Below are 17,173 nucleotides of genomic sequence, written 5' to 3'. Positions count from 1 at the left end.
ATAAAAGGCTGTTTATCATGAAGAATAGTGGCAGCATCCAAGTCTGACATTTCTTGACGATAATACCTTGTTCCCAACATCTCTAGGTACACAACGGTGAAGGTGTACTCACCACAGTAACAATATGGTATACTATAGTTTTTATCTTCAACTTCCTTTACAACCCAGGCTTCAATATTCTCTATCACTTGTAATAATGTCTCCATCTTATCAGGATTAAACCAGTAATGAATCATGATGAATTTTGATATCTAGTCACATAGGAGTTCTCAGTATCAGACTTGAAGTGAGGAGTCAACAATAGAAGCAAACAATTACCAGCCAAAGGTTGGTTTTCAGGTAGCTATTGAAACCATGATCTGTACAGATATCTATCTTGTACTAAACAACTTATCATTTAGTATGGCAACACTAAATAGTGGAGATTACGAAGGTTACATTTTCTTATCAAAAATAATGACCAGAAACCAACTTCACATTTCCATCAAAAAGCTTTGCAGTATCGGATGGGATTACATAACTGTATCACATCTTCAAGAAACCCGAAACACTTTTAATACATGTTCTACTGAATCATTTCACTAAAGTTTTATTACACCAGTGTACTTGCTACAGACATGAGTAAGCTTTACTGTGAGGCATTTCTTCATGGACCTGGATTTCCGAAGTCATCATGAGGAGCTGGTTTCCTACAAGCTTTGCAAACATATTATGATATACTACAAACACAACTCATACTCAACAGAATTGTAATTTGATGTTACATCTGACCCTGCTGTCTATTTGAACATATCCAAGTGATTAATGATTGCTAGCTCCTCCATGCTTGCGTTATAATGATTAGCAAGTAAAATAACAATCATAATTATTATGTAGACTGGGGGACCAGGAAAGAAGAAATGGTGTCCCACTATTGTTGGTCCCTTCCTCCAACCTACATAATAGTCTTGACAAATGATGAAGAAGTAACGTTATTTCTCATATCCTGTATGACTTCTCTAAACATTTGATGTCAATAGACCACTACTAAGCTACACACATAATTATGCATCCGAACTTTCTTGGACTACTCATCTCTATACTATTATACTGCTGTTAATGTGTAGACCCCATAAAGCAAAAGAAAGGGCTATAGCCTTTCCACTGTTATTCTACAGGTGCACACATTTTAGAGATACTAACTGTTATGTATATATAATATGAATATTATTATCAACCAACTTGATATACATGTATAGATATATGTATATACAAAAAATTGGAATACAGTTTCAGTACATGAAGGTAAAAATTCATACGCAACTGTATTCATAATTATTGAATCCTCGTGCAACAGTCAAATATATAATATTATTCTAAGTGTGAGTATGCATTGCAAGCTTGTTTACTTTCTATTGATGGCTCTCTTGTCTTTACAAAATTGTTGGCAAGCAGACCCCACCTTTCGAAGTGCGTTTTTGATGTCTGTAAACTGGATAGCAAGTAACAGGATTACCCATGGCAGAAGTCCCATTAAAAGATACGTTACATTGTTAAGCTCGATTTGTAAATGAGACTCTATTTTATCTCTCAATGCAGTACATGAATTACCGTTGTTAAGCCCGCTTAGTTGACAGAAAATGTACTCCAGTAATGTTTTTGTAATGGTTTCTGAATCTCTGACATTGATACCCAAAGTGACTAGAGCCATTATTTCAAAAACAACAAAATAAGATAGTATCAGGAAGACTTTCACTTCTGGTATACCAACCTGTATGTTGCAGAAACATTTGGATGATTCTTTCTTGAATAGTTGTTTCCTCTAAACATGATAAAATGTATTTTACATAAATACATTCATTTGTGTCAACAATTAATAATTATATTGTACCAATGAAGTAGTACCAGCTCCAGAATAAGTAATAATAATAACATATTTATTTGTGTGCAGTCCTGGCATCATTCTCAAAACTCCAGCTATATATGCACACATAATCTTTCACAAATATATGCTAGCCACATGCCCTTTACCTCTTGATCTATTGATGAAATACAATAATAATATTACATATATATTAATCATTCACCATCGCCATAATTACACTGTGAATGCAATCCCTATAGGTTCTTGTAAGAAGGCTTACAGATTTAGTTCTAAAACTGGTCAATTCACAAGAAAATCTTATATTAAAATGCAAAGGAAATTACACAAAGGAATATAAATAGTATATACTAACCTTGACTAATGTCCAAAGAACAATAATGAGTAGAACTGATCCTCCTCCACATATCATGCAAAGTGGCAAACACAGTGTATAAAATAAGAATATTCTTGAGGGAGCACAGAATATTGGAGGAAAACGAGATAGTCTGTATTCTGATTGCACTGAATATGTCACTGGTGCAATAATACTAATAAAGATTGCTCCAGAAAGCTCTAACACATGAAGTACAACTGACTTTTCCTTGTCGTCATGTCTCTTTGACCACATTGGAAACATAATTTTCATAAATAGATGACATGTATGTTGAAACCAGAGTATGCCAGCAAGCATAAACAACCAGTGGTTAGAAAAACCTGAGTATGAAGAATTCAGCATGGCCAGGTTAATTACACAATAGCAACAACAAATTTTCTGAAAAAATTGATGTATTTTTCACCCAAAACTTACAGTAAGCCACACAGTCAAGAAAGTAAAAGGTGGATGCCACACATGAACAGCATTGGTTTAATTATTTTTTTATCCTTATGGCAACTTCAGATGATTTTTTTACAACTCTGTTCTTGGCTGTGTCTAGGATTTGGTATCACAGACAAATAATTTCATATATTCATGCTAAATCACTCACCTAAAATGAGGCAGATCAGTGCATGAATGATTTTTTCCTATCACACTTGCACCAACAGTTTACAAACTTTTGGAATTGCAGTTTTGTCAACAATTTTGATAAGGTTTTTGCTTAACCATTCCTATCTCTACTACTACTAGTACAATGAATTTTGTTATTACAATTAAATGTACTTTATATATGCAGGGAAGATTATCATCCGACATACAAATTTACTCCTCTCTGTAATCTGTATAGTCATTCCATGTCTCAAATCAACAAAAAATCTCTCTTAGACTTGGTGTGTTTGTAGTCAGTGCATATCACCCATACCATTTTAGCCCCATATATCACAAATACCACAATCATTGAAATTAACATTAACACAGTACAAAATTACAGTTAATTTACTAACATGAGATGGACCAATTTTTCATGAAATATTCAAAATGTTTGTGGTCATAATGCAGTGACCAAAAAAATTGTATGGGTGATGAACACCTCAAGTAGCTACTACAAATACCCCAAGTTTCAGCAAAGATGACCTAGTGATTACGTGAAATGACCCATATGTAATTACGCACATAGCATAAACCAATATGGCCAAATTATAATACTATTTGCTGTGCATGCAGGTAAGCAAATATTCCAAATCTTAACCAGCTCACACAGAGCCACATGGTAATGCTTTCACTCATTGTTGAGATTATTTTGGCATGCAATGCTTGACAGTTTTAAGAGACAATCAACAAATTAATGTTTAATGGCAGCAACAACAGTTTGTGTGTTTATATGCTGCGCTGCTATGGCCTTGATGATATTGGTGACAGTAAGCATCTCATGACAGAGACAAGATTCTTAGCACCTGTAGTTATAATATTGCAACTGACTCCTCACTAGTCCTGACAGACTGACATACATAAGAGGTTCACTAGCTCCTCCATGCTTGATTAATTGTTTGATTTTTATTTTAGCTCAAATATTCAGCATAGCTGTTCTTCCGTACAAGAGCGTACAAAGAACTAATGTACATCTCTAACAAACACACAAGTGCAGAAGCAATACAAGTACAACACCAGCACACAGATACAGGAACTATTTGTACACAACACAAATACACTACACAAAAAAATTACACAATCACTACACAACATAAAATTATACACTGAAGGAAAAGTGGAGGACAGAGCAACTTCATCAGGCAGACCATTCCACCAGAGTGCGGCAGAAATGTCTAAACAGTTTCTTAGTAAAGGACAATCTACAGAAGGCTGGCTGAATAAATCTTTGTGAGGATCTAGTATGATGCTTATGATTAGTTCCAAATACTACTGAAGGATCCAGCAAAGTATCATCACCAATATAGATTTTTTGTAAAGTACACAAGCAGTGGTACTTAATTAAAGATGAAACTGTCAGTCAATAAAGTTGGTACGATGTTCTGACACATGGTCAAATTTCTGCAATGAAGCAGTGATACACGCACCCCAATTATGTAAACGTTGTAAGTGATGAATGTATTACTGAGACAACAAAGGACTCCAAACCGGTAAACCATAAATCAGGCAAGATAACACATCTTGATGACTTCAGTTGGTAAAGTTTTCCTGTAGGAGTTAATCCAAAATAAATAAAAAAGACGTCTTCTTACAAGTAGTAGCTACGTACATGAGTTGACCAATCCAGTTTATTATCAAATGTTATTCCCAGTTACTTCTGAGAGATGGCTGTAAATTGGCACCTCTGTCCACGTGGAAATGGAGCTTTGGTAGATCACTGAGTCTGAAGGTGCAACGCATCTTGAGTGCTATAGAAAGCAGATGTGAGAAATACAGTTTAGCACTTAGGACCAGATCTGGAAACCACCTTGGAAAAATCCTGGAAACTGTACTCTTGATTGCCCCACCATGGAAAAACTGCATCACCAGCTGGAAATTGTACATGTGCCTACTCCACATAATGGCCTGCCAGGCAAGGCTGTATACCTTTTGTGTATGTTTCTGGATTTATGTAGAGGACCACATAAAAGAAGTTTTTTCCCAAAATTTGAATTCCTTATCTCAGAACATGAACAGAGATTGACCAATTCAAGCACAACCTAGCTGGGCTATAACCTAATTATTAATTAGTAATCAATGTACAGCCTTGTGTGTGCAATAAGTAAGATCTTTTGTCTATTTTGTAATTGTACGTGCATCTTTGTGCATCATGCTCTTTTTCTTGGTTGAAGTTAATTTGCATTCACTTAACACATGATTGATAATCTTGTGTCCATGGTCTCGCTGAGACCACTTTTTCCTATAGCTTGCGTAGGGGGAACACTATAAAGATCCAAAGTGTTAGCGGAGTCATAATTTATAATGTTGTGTCTTGTACTAGAAAGAGTGGAAGGATGCATTAACTACTCGATAGGGGAAATGGATACATACTCTACCAGATGATTCACTGTCATTGCCACCTTTAAAATAATACTGTATACTGTATCAATGCACAGGACCATTTTTAATTTTGTGTCAACCCAGCACATACTAATAAAATTGTAGTGAGTAACTGGAATTTGCCTCCTGGTGGAGTTGAGTGTGACAGTGGCCTCCTTTCCCTTTCCTTGTATAAACACATTTTCACTTCATGACATCTCTTAACCGCATTTATCAATGCTCCTATACCATTAAAGGCCTAAATTAACCAAATGAAAGAGTATTAATTAACTTCAAAAGTTCACAGGTAAGCACAGTTTTTTTCCTAGTCCAACCTTTTAAAATAGATGTCGTAATAATAAGCACTATAGACAATTCTGTGCTTTATAATTTAAAAACAGTTTTCTGGTAATGCCAATGATAATGGAGAGTTAAATTTATGTTACTACTTGCACTGTTATTTTTTTACAATACAGAGTTTAGTGTAGTAATTCATTAATAGTGATGTGAAATAGAGTGAAACATTGTATGGCCTTTAATCTAAATTCAGGGATGAAAAAAGCCATTGGGTGTGTGTGACAGAATCAGCACTGGCTCACGTCACATTAGATGGGTTGCCTATTTTAGATACGAAAATTGCACATTTATAATAACAGGTTACTACCTTCCCATGAGCTGCAAAAGGAGTTAAAAATGGTAAAGAAAACATGAATTGCGGTGGAGATTGCAAAAACATTACAAGACATGTAAATAACTCACAGCAGTGGTTTCGATTATTTATTAGGCATGCACATTTTAGTTTTTTGGCCATGCAACTCACAACAATTAATCTTGATCAATATTCAAATTACCTGAGATTTGGCAAAACACTGATGGATGCTTAACTGCCACATCTAAATATTCATCTGTGCAAAAGAATATCTCCTGTCCACCAAGAAATGTAATAAGAATCAAACAAGCTAAAAACAAACAAAATACATCTATCATACTATGTTGTGCATAATATTTTTGGTAGGGTATATCGGATGGAGACGGAGTACATAGAGGTTCAGCATTATTTAATGTGACGTAAATTCTGCAGTTCACTATAACAGTGTGCAATACATTCAGTTTGTAACATATGAATATGCATACGTAGCTTACCAATTATAAAAGCACAGAGTGCTAGATAAACTATTTGAATTTGTGGAAAGCTCAACCTGAAAAAAAAGAAAAATATTTAATACAATGACACAATCTGTTAACATGGATAAATGTGAAAAAGAAGGAACCGTGAAACTATATACATGCATGAAAATTGTGTTTTCTTTGTACCTGACACATAGTGAAGTCACTGCTTGAAGGTTCTTAGTTTACTAATTTGTTAAGATGCCTTACTGTAGATATCCTGATAGTAAAGTGTCAGTAGACTTAAGTATATGGAACATAATTATTTTACTAAGTTTTAAACTCTCAGTAAAACATCAGTAAATGCGGGTTTACTGAAAAACTACTAAAATAACAAACAATTAACTGTTCCATGTACTGGGGATATACTACTGTAGTAAACTAAGATACTTCAAGCAGTGAGTGTGCTGGGAATGACACACTCCTCGCTATGCATTGTCCTGCTATTAGGTATTCCTGTTGGTACATGTACTTGGATGTATGTGACGTAGTCCTAGTAATAGTGATATCAATGATAATAATAACAATACACTGGCAGTGCTAATCTGGTAAAGTGTAACTATTTTTGAGTAAAGTCAATTTTTACTGTTCAACTGTGATATTCATGGTAACGTGCCAATTTATCACATCTAGTCATTTTAGTGAAGCTTCATCTGAAACTGAGGCCTGCACTCCAATTAATATTAGAGGTGCACCGATATGACTTTTAGCCGATATTCCGATAACTGATATAAAATAATATTATCAAGCCAATAAACAAAGCCGATCTGGTATGGTAGCATGGACATTTTCTCTAACAAGTTGCTCTCTAAATGTAGTAAATAAGTGACAGAGTGGGACTGTAATCGATAGCCAACACTACATAATCCTGCGTTGCTAGGGTATTACTAGAGTATGAGTGCCCATAAATAGATGTTTATGTGTATCTGTATCTGCTGCCTTTTTATGCATGTTACCGATCTGATACCAATATGAAAAAACAAGGCCAATAACCAATAGCCAATCCGATTATTGGTGCACCTCTAATTAATATAAGGCTTTTGCATACCACTGCTAATCCAGACTATGCCCCCAAAAACCAAATTCAAACACATGATCAACATTAACTGCAATGATGTAAACAATAATCAGCTGTCAATTACTGACAGTAGTAAAACAGATTAAATACTAGCAATTTCTATTTTCACCACATACCACATCTACGTATGTATGGTGTTCACTGCCAAAAATAGTCAGCGTAAACTATATTACTACATGTGGGAACACTTCATCTACGGATTTGATGACACTAATGTTAATGTCCATTCTTTTCATTATCATTCCCATTGCTGCCACATGTCACAACATCAATGACATCCTTACACAGGGAATTTACTTAATTATTCTGTGGTTCTCCTATTCTTTTGTTGAGTCACTGGTAGAACTTTGTCAGTTGCTCTCAGCATTAAAAATAATTTAAAATGAAGTAAGGTTTCAATGATTAGAAGTAGAGAAACAAGGTATACGCCCGTATGAATGATGTAGCATTTGACTGAACAGCTATGTGAGAAAATCCCTACATTGTCATGTTGCTGCCATCTGTTAAAGTACATTATCTAGTGTATGCTACATGGAAAATGTTTCGAGATAAACTGTTTTAAAGAATTCAAGTCAGCATAATCTGCCAAGGTGATAACAAGCACGCATATGAAATTTAGTCCAGAGATGCATCAATCTATTACCTTTCAGACCACTTCCAGTACTTGTAGCTGCTTGTAGAGTTTCCCAGGGTGGGAAAGAGATAGACTCCAAAATGTAGCCAGACCACGATTGAAGTCCAGACATGAGATTACAGAGTTGTACTGGCTTCTTAGTTGCAGATACGCAGCAAAATCAACAGAAAAATTTGGCCAACATTAAGTTATCAGGCCATTCATCAGTAAACCACTGATTCTTGCCAAGCCAGGTTCTTCACAAGACCAGAAACTGCCATTCGAGCTATCTGCACCACCCAGAAAAGATATCTGTTAAAACCAGCATTGAGTAGTTTTGAGTAGTACTGAGGGTCAAAACTATTTAGTACGATACACTGTTAGTACAATAACGTCACTGGTGGTGTTAGTTTGATTTTGCCTGATGTGCAATTTGGATCGGTTTTGTATAATCCGGTCACATAATATCATCATTCATATCACTTGTTTGACTATGTGACAAAATCTTTGATAATTGTCTATATATGCACACACCAGTGAATTTCACTTTTCACCATGAATGGATATAGCCACACCTAAACAATACACTATTGCACCTCAGCTATGCATGCAACTTATTTGCTCAGGCTGCTTTCCATAAGTAGATTTCTAGAGACATGTGCCAGCAAAAATGCTGTGGCACCTTTTAATGCTACTGACCAGCTGAAACACAAGGCTAGAGACATGAACACGCACGCAACCTCGGACAGTTGCCCAGATGTTTTCTATGTAAAATACTTTTATTTTCAGTGACACAGGTGGTCTTAAGAGCCCAATATTAAGGCTGGTAACATTATATGAACTATACTCGGCCATTTTCTGTTCATATACCAATTGCCCACCCCCACTATCACCCATGATGACGTATTTGTGTTACAGATACCGTCATGAAAAAGTACTCAAAAATCATGGTTATACCAACAGCTAGTGGATTCAAGTGAGATAAACAATATGGTTGGCTGCATTCACAGTGAATTTGAAACTCGTAGCTTTTGACCTTCCAAACTATACTGGATTGAAATGTTTAAAACCGCATCTCTTACCATCTATTAATGTATGTAGATATATGGTTTTCCCAAATTTGGTCACATATATACTTTATCCCTGGAATTCTACTATGTTTTCTTAAAATTTTAATTGCACTAGTTAAATTTTTTTTATAGTTATGTGACTGTGAGTATCTTGGTCTCGCTGTTCATCTCGAGTGAGCAACGGGAGCCTGTTCATTGCTACGTCTTGTTTACTGGAGCAAACATTGCACCTTATTGCATCTGATTGTTTAAGAATGTGGCAACATGTTATGATTGCTTAAGGGTGTGGTTGCAATGCGGTTGTTTCATCCTAGCAAAAAATAAGTAACTAGTGTATGTAGCTACAGGTATAGCCTGATTTCTCTAAAATGAAAATAATTCACTACAACTACTAACACAACAAAATAAGTACAAGCCACAGGTATACTTCCACTGAAGTGATTCAAATAGTTTGTGGCATCTAAATATGCTCCTCTAAGTATCAATACCAAAAATTAACATCTCTGTATGGTTTTATTGCATGAAGAACATGACCAGATAAAAGGAAGGGAAAGTGCAGAAGGCAGACACTTGTTGGAACCAGAAAAATCACATGCTTTGCCACCTGTCATGAACAACATGCACAATTTTGTTTGGGCTCTAGCCTTTTGACTGTGGTCAGGCAAGCAGGCAGGCAGACCAAAAATCAGGCTTTGGAGAAAATTTAATACACATACACACTTATTGATGTTGTGGAAATATTTATGATCTTAGAGACTCCATTGCATATATTATAGTTTCTATGCTATTTGTAGCCTTAGTAATGTGAATGGCATTCAATCTGATCATGAGGGGCTCTAAAAGACACAGAAAACTTTGTTTGCACATTATGAGAAAATTATTTAAGCAAAGCAGATAATGAAAGAGCATTAAAAAAAGGAAAGGTAATGTCGGGATTATACCCTTTGAGTTTACGGTATTAGCCCCACACCATGACATCAGTATAAATTCACCAATGACACCTTGTCTTGTCCAGAAAGTATAAGACTACTTACATTGACTTCCTTCTTATGATAGATACAATAAATAATAGAATTCCACCAGAAAGTGCCAACATAGCAGCAATTATCATTGTAATTTTTTCTTGTAATTTCTTATTAGCACTATGTGATGAAAACTCTCCACACAGAGGTCGGCACAAGCCACAGTAGTTTTTAAACTGATAGTGACATTGTAACGGTTGCATTGTTATTTGTGTAGCGTTATCGTCAATGGTCAGAGTATTATTGTCAACATGACTGAAATGTTCACAGACTGGTAAAAGTAATGATGATGCTGACACCATAACCAGCCTCCACTCATCAGCACACACCACATCACGGATATTACTACACTGTTCCTGGCTTATAAAGTTGACACTACCATTACCATCACATGGGGGATGTATGTATTGGCACAGAAATGGTAACACAACTTCAGCACATTGTTCACTGACAACACTTTTACCAGAGTATTGATCTAAAAGCTCAATAAAATTAGCAACGTCGTTGTCAGATATTCCTTTCAATGTACGTGTAGACAATGAGATAGCATTTTCATCCAAAAATTTCAAGCATAGTCCATTGTAACTTGAACAGTTATCATCATACAAGGGTAAGGTGGTAGAAGTGTTGACATCCTGTGCAAAATATGCAAAAATAACTTGAAGAATTATGCATCAAAACAAGTTGTACAATGCTATATAGTCCCTTGAAATTCAACTTACATTGTACTGCTAGTGCAGATCTATAGAGATATGGGGATAATCTTAATATGTTTGTTTTGTGTAATGCATAGACTGAATTATGTTGTGTAGGTAAGCAGTGTTCATACTAATTTCAGTGATGAGGGATCAAAGCCATTAGTCCACTCCATATTGATTTCCTGTCCTGTTTGTCATCCCGATCACACAAATTTTGGCATGCACATAGGCAGGAAATTCCATTTTCTGTTATGATGCAAAACAATAGGCGACGCTTATCTACGTAGATATTTCAGTTGTTTTTCCCTTATTTAAAGAAGCTACCACAGCCTTCGTTAAATTTCTTTTAATACACTATATTTGAGACTGAATGTATTAGAAATGCATGTAGCATTGTCATGCCCACCCCTGAGTAGGGTTGGGGAATGTGGTGGCGAATACAGGGGATTTGACAAAGTCTATAGTGTCAAATTCCCCAGGGAGATTGGAAATAGTGAAAATTGAAACTGAAAAACTAAAATTGGTCAAAACTTTATATTCACAGGTACCTCTTAACAAAGACCACATCTATAATAAGACCACCTGTATAATAAGACTGCCTCTAAAAATAAGACCACCTCATTATAGTAGTTATGTCAAGTAGGTCCGGCTAAGGTGTATTCATAATGTAATAAAGTATCAATCAATCAAACAGTACTTAAAAGTTAAAATGACAGCTGCATGCAGGGTTGTACAAAAGGATATACTATGATCTTACTGTGCATGCCAAGACCTAAAGTCAATCACAAATGAAAATGGAGCAATTGTATGCATAATTTATTCCACTGATACTGGATTTGATAATGGATTTCTCATGAATTGTGCATGATTTAGGAGTTGCATAGTTACAAAATCAACATTAATGATCTTGGACTTTGTGTCTTAATAATTGTTAGGCACTCGTAATAAGCATGTTCGAAGATTTAAAAACCTGAGGTGACATCAGTAATTACTGAGGCGCAAGTAATAATATTATTGACATCACCTCAGGTTTTTAAATCCTCAAAGACATCTATCACAAGTGTCTAACTATTACCAAGACACAAAGTCCAAGATCATTAATTTAACTATGCAACTCTTAAATCATGCACAATTCATGAGAAATCCATTATCAAATCCAGTATCAGCAGAGTAAATTATGCATGCAACTACCCCTTTTTCATTGTGACATGACCATGGACTTTAGGTCTTGGTAAGGTAAGATGGTGTATCCTTTTGTACAACCCTGCACCTGTCATTTTAACTTTTAAGTACTGTCTTATTGATTGATACTTTATTACATTATGAGTACACCTTACAGCCTTTTTGTTGAACCACATAACTACTATAATGAGGTGGTTTCATTAGAGGCAGCCTTATTATACGGTGGTCTTACTACAGAGGTGGCCTTTGTTAAGAGGTACCTGTTAATATGAAGTTTTGACCAAGTTTAGTTTTTCGGTTTCAGTTTCAGTTTTCAATTTGCACTGTTTTCAATGTCCCAATTCCCCAGTACTGGATCTAAGAAGCTTGTTAAATCCCCACCTCAAAAGAGGGGTTCTATAGGGAATTTATTTACATAGCATAATAATTTTTGGTTCAGCAAACTGCTGCTGTCAAAAGCCCCAGGGTGGGGCAAGGCGTAGATGTCAAATTCTCAGTAGGTGTATGGAGACCCTATATATGGGGAGGGGATTGACATTGATAGGTGCATTCTGTCTGCCATAGCTACAGTTAGAAGCAAGCAAAATTCAATAAACCCAACCATAATGTGTAAAACCCTAAAATACATCTGTCCAGCTAGTAGTCCATGCAATGTTCCCTGCTATACACATACCTGCATCATGGTGTCTGTTGAGCAGTTACTAAAATTGTAATCGTTGATTGCAGCTCGTAGTTTTCCTGAGCTGTGATCATCACCAGTAAGGTAAACGATGACAGGTATACAAAATGCGACAGCAACAACTACGCATAGTGAAGCTAAGGCGAAGTTTTTGAACCAAACAGACAGCCTTTTATTGGCGCATGTATTTTTCAAGTCGACCTTCAAGTTGGATCCAGGCAAGGATCCAGGACCATCACATTGCACAGTGCTGGAACCGTCTAGCTCACTTGCTTGCTGCAGATTGTTTATTATAACGAGTGACTCTGTGCTTTCAGATCTTTTTGCAAATAAGGATGTTGAAAATGTGTCTGCAGTAGTATATCCACCGTTACGGTAACTAGCAATCCATCGAGCAGTCGACCACACCCGTTTCGCCATGCTGTAAACGCAGACTCTTCACTTTTAGTTTCCCGCTTGACTAAAGGCATTTAAAAAAACAATAGAGGGCGGTTTTGAAGTTTAAGAAACGTTTTGATTGGTCAAAATCTTGTGCATGTGATTTCCGAAATTTTCGGGCGTGTACAGTATACAGTAAAACCCGGAATTTTATTATTATTATTATTATATTGTTTAATTAGCAGAGCCCGCCTGGGGCATAAGTGCTAATGTACATTAAATTAAAAGTGATTGTATAATAATTGTTTGAAGCTGTCAATAGTTTGTTGGTTGATGATGTCTTGTGGTAGTCCATTCCATTCTGGTATTGTTCTTGGAAAAAATGAGTACTTATAATTGTCTATTGATGTATGATAGTGTAGGAATTTTTGTTCATGATTAGATCTTGTAATAGTGACAGGTGTTATTACAACATCAAATTCTTCGCAGTTGATGTTGCCACGATTTATAATGAAATTATAATTATCTGCTTAGAAGATTGCTCTAAGTTGCAAGATGATTTACGTATGAACATAGATTTTTTCTATGGACTGTGAAGTGGCCAATTAAGTTTGCAAAATGTGATGCATTAGCTATTACGATAGAAAACGTAAATCAATTCAATATTTTTTTCTACACCTATATCTGGATTTCACCTGTTCGATACTTGGGAATTTTATATAGATTGGTCTGATCAGGGGCGTAGCCAAGGGTGGGCATGGGCGGGAATTTTCCCAACCATGCCGGAGTTTCTTGCCTAACTATCACAAACTTTTGCCCAACCATCACAAGTAGCTTAAGATTCACGCGAGGATTCAGCACAGCAGCACATAAAACAATCCTACTTTAATACTGTAAAGCGTAAACGTGTACCTCGTTTATGACTTCGAAAGAAGGATCGAGATAGATGGTGTATCACGTGATCCATAACGCGGAAAATCCCTTGGGAGGTCCCTATACTAATTATGCACCAATCAATATATTGCCCCACTCTCCCCCAGGGCATATATAGGGCTGTAGTGGGGATTTGACACTGGCGAATGTCAAATGCCCCATAGTAGCTAGGGCAAACCTATCGTGTCAAATCCCCACCGTTGGCCCCAGTTGCAACGCGGGATTTGACATAGCTAGGGTCCGCAATCCGAAAAATCAACTTCTACAAATCAATCCCCCTACCATTGTGGGATGTTCATTGTAGTATCCCATTGCTTGATCCATCATGAAACCGGAGGGACGATTGTTGTCTTCACAGAAATATCGTTTTCAGTATCTCGCAAGATGCAAAATTTATTTTTAAAATTTCGTTCTCCACACAAAGGACCGGATGAAACTTGCTACTTAGCCAAATCGTATCCAGAGTTGTTGTAGTTGAAAAGTACGCACAGAAATAAGTAAATGATCTGCTGGGTGCCCGGCACAGGGTTGTTTTCTTTGAAAAAACAGACAAAGAGATACGAAGTTTCGAATTCAAACTGCCCTACCACCCAGGGTAAGAGAAGCTAACTCTTCCTCATAGTGTTTCGATACGGTTGGGTGCATAGTCTGTCTATGCTGTTAGTTTGGAAAAGATCTGAGACTTCTCACCATCTGGGTGACGAGCGTCAAATTTTTCTGCAGCATCAAAGAATTGTGTCGCGCTTTCTAGCCATTTCCAGCGCTTCTGCAGCCACAACAATCATCAGTTATAAACTAAAACTATGGCAAAAGATGTCCCTGAACGTTTGGTAGTAGCGGTTGTCAATTATTATTTCATCCACGGCTTCCACGCCTCGCTCTAAGCTATGCATCCAGGGAGGCAGCAAAATCGTCCAAATTTGACTTCACCCATCACGCTCCACGGCAGCTTCAAGTTTTCACTAGATCACCCTACATCACCATTATGCTGCAAAACATCCAAAAACAAACCGAAAAAAGCATAAAATCTTTCATTTTTGATTCGAGCTGGGTGGAGCTCCTAGTGAGCTGCTGGTATATTGCACCATATGAAATCACAGAAACCCCAACTACTACTACTACCAAACGTTTTGATCCATCCTTTATCATCATTCTAAACAAAATTAAGTGACCAGTGTGTCATCAGAAGTACTGGAAAGCACTTTGGTACCATTGAGAGAATCCCTTGAAATGACGCACGAAATTTTTGACGTTCTTCACCCAGATGGTGAGAAGTCTCAGATCCTTTCCAGACTAACAGCATAGACAGACTATGCATCCAACCTTATCACATCACTATGAGGAAGAGTTGGCTTTTCTTGTCTTGGCTGGTAGGGCAGTTTGAATTCGAAAATTTGTGTTCGTTTTCTGCTTTTTGAGAGATAGCAACCCTGTACCGGGAACCCAGTAGTCTCGTGCCCAGACCCCACCCACTGCGTTGAATAGGGTCTGGTGACTTACGCTATGTTTTTGGGCCCGCCGCCATATTGTTTACACATTTGTATCCATAGCTGTAGTCGGCCATTTTCCTAGTTCCAGCCTATAAAATCGCGTTGTACCTGAATCAAGGCGTCCGATTGGTCAGAAAAGAAAAATGGCGTAGGGCCCAAAACTCCTGCGAATGTCACCAGACCCTATTCAACGCAGTGGGTGGGGTCTGGGCACGAGACTAGGAACCCAGTGAACCATTTAAAGTGTCACGTGCACAATTTGTACTGATTAACTGAGCTGTGGTTTACACCAGATTCATGGAAAGTGTACATTGGCTGCTATAGCTAAGTCTGGGACGAAGCTTTCTTGGCATGCTGATATTTGTGATAGGACTCACTATAGTTCATAAATTAGCGCCCCCGGCCATCATTTGGTGCCATGTGGCGTTTACTTGAAAAAACATTACATATCGCTGTGATGATTGGTCTGTAAACTATACTGCAAGTTGATTGTAGTAAATATGTGATGAACTGGTTAATTGTTGGTTCTTGTAGGTTCAGCAGTTTGATGTCACGTGATGATCGGCTACGACGATCGTCGGTGGATGCCTGTCCTACAAGTTTAATAGAATAGCATAATAGCTAGTAAATGTTTGCATACATGCAAACAGTATTTGTTTTCGCTATAGCATAGGTAGCTGTAGGCCTTGTGTGCATACACTTTTCATTTCTTTTTCTTTCTTTGATGTCTCGCACGAAAGTGAGCGTGTTGCTTGTGTGTAGTTAAGTTGATGTTATGCCCAACCATCAAGTATTGGCTGGCTACGCCCCTGGGTCTGATCGCTGTCACATGCATGCATTACTGCTTCCAAAGTTAGCTGGCTACCAACACTACAATAAAAAGTGTATCTGTACATATGTGATGAACTCTAAATGGTGTGCATAAAATGTACTCAGTGGGGTATGTGATGTGTAGGAGATGATAGTTCACATTTGCTAACTAATGAGGCAAATGTCAACTATCATCAGATCTACACATCACACACATTACAGGAGGGCATACTATGTACGACACATTTACAGCATATCACATATGCACAAATACACACTTTACTGTAGTGCAAGTGTCTAAAATTTATGCACCATTCACTCTGCGGTTGTTTCTCTGTTGCAAATTAAGTTTGCCCCAATGTGTATGGACAGTACTTGAGTATGCAGCTCAAGTGTGGATCGTACAATCCCATAATAGCTACTGCTAAAAACATTAAATGCACTTGAATCAGTCAAACTTCTGGCCTGCTGGGTTGCAGACAGCCAATAGGATCCTGTCTCCCAGGGATCATGTGATCTAAATCATCGATGGAACTGAGACTACCTTGGCAATTTCTCAAAAACACCTCTCTGTGTTCCTTCCTATGTTCTGCACCTGCACAGCCAATACTCCACTTTATAATTTGATTCTATTTATTTTACAGCCTAAATTCCAAGCTGTGCTATAGTCCCTCTATACACTTTAAAATCTATATACTTTGTGAACACACCAGTGTTTATTCTAGAATTTCTCATTTGGGGGGTGACCAGATGTAAGTCTACATATAGTTGTCTTTGTTCACAACAGTTGAAATAGTTGTGAAACTGGTTAGTCATTTAAGGCTGCGA

At 37.1% G+C, this 17,173-nt stretch overlaps 1 protein-coding gene across 1 annotated transcript; it reads right to left on the bottom strand.

Annotated features, from left to right (window-relative positions):
- Positions 1-1,223: 1,223 nt before the first annotated feature.
- LOC136244445 (uncharacterized) lies at positions 1,224-10,662 on the bottom strand. The gene is made up of 5 exons (XM_066036031.1): positions 10,188-10,662; positions 6,369-6,424; positions 6,077-6,184; positions 2,217-2,557; positions 1,224-1,801 (listed from the first exon to the last, which is right to left on the bottom strand). The coding sequence occupies exons 1-5, from the start codon at positions 10,475-10,477 to the stop codon at positions 1,385-1,387; spliced, it is 1,212 nt and encodes a 403-aa protein (XP_065892103.1). The 5' UTR covers positions 10,478-10,662; the 3' UTR covers positions 1,224-1,384.
- Between the last annotated feature and the right edge of the window lie 6,511 nt (positions 10,663-17,173).

Source organism: Dysidea avara, chromosome 2, assembly GCF_963678975.1.
Source record: "Dysidea avara chromosome 2, odDysAvar1.4, whole genome shotgun sequence".
In the NCBI taxonomy this organism is placed as follows: domain Eukaryota; kingdom Metazoa; phylum Porifera; class Demospongiae; order Dictyoceratida; family Dysideidae; genus Dysidea; species Dysidea avara.
The sequence above is the reverse complement of the archived record's forward strand: the minus strand, read 5'-3'. Positions and strand labels throughout refer to the sequence as shown.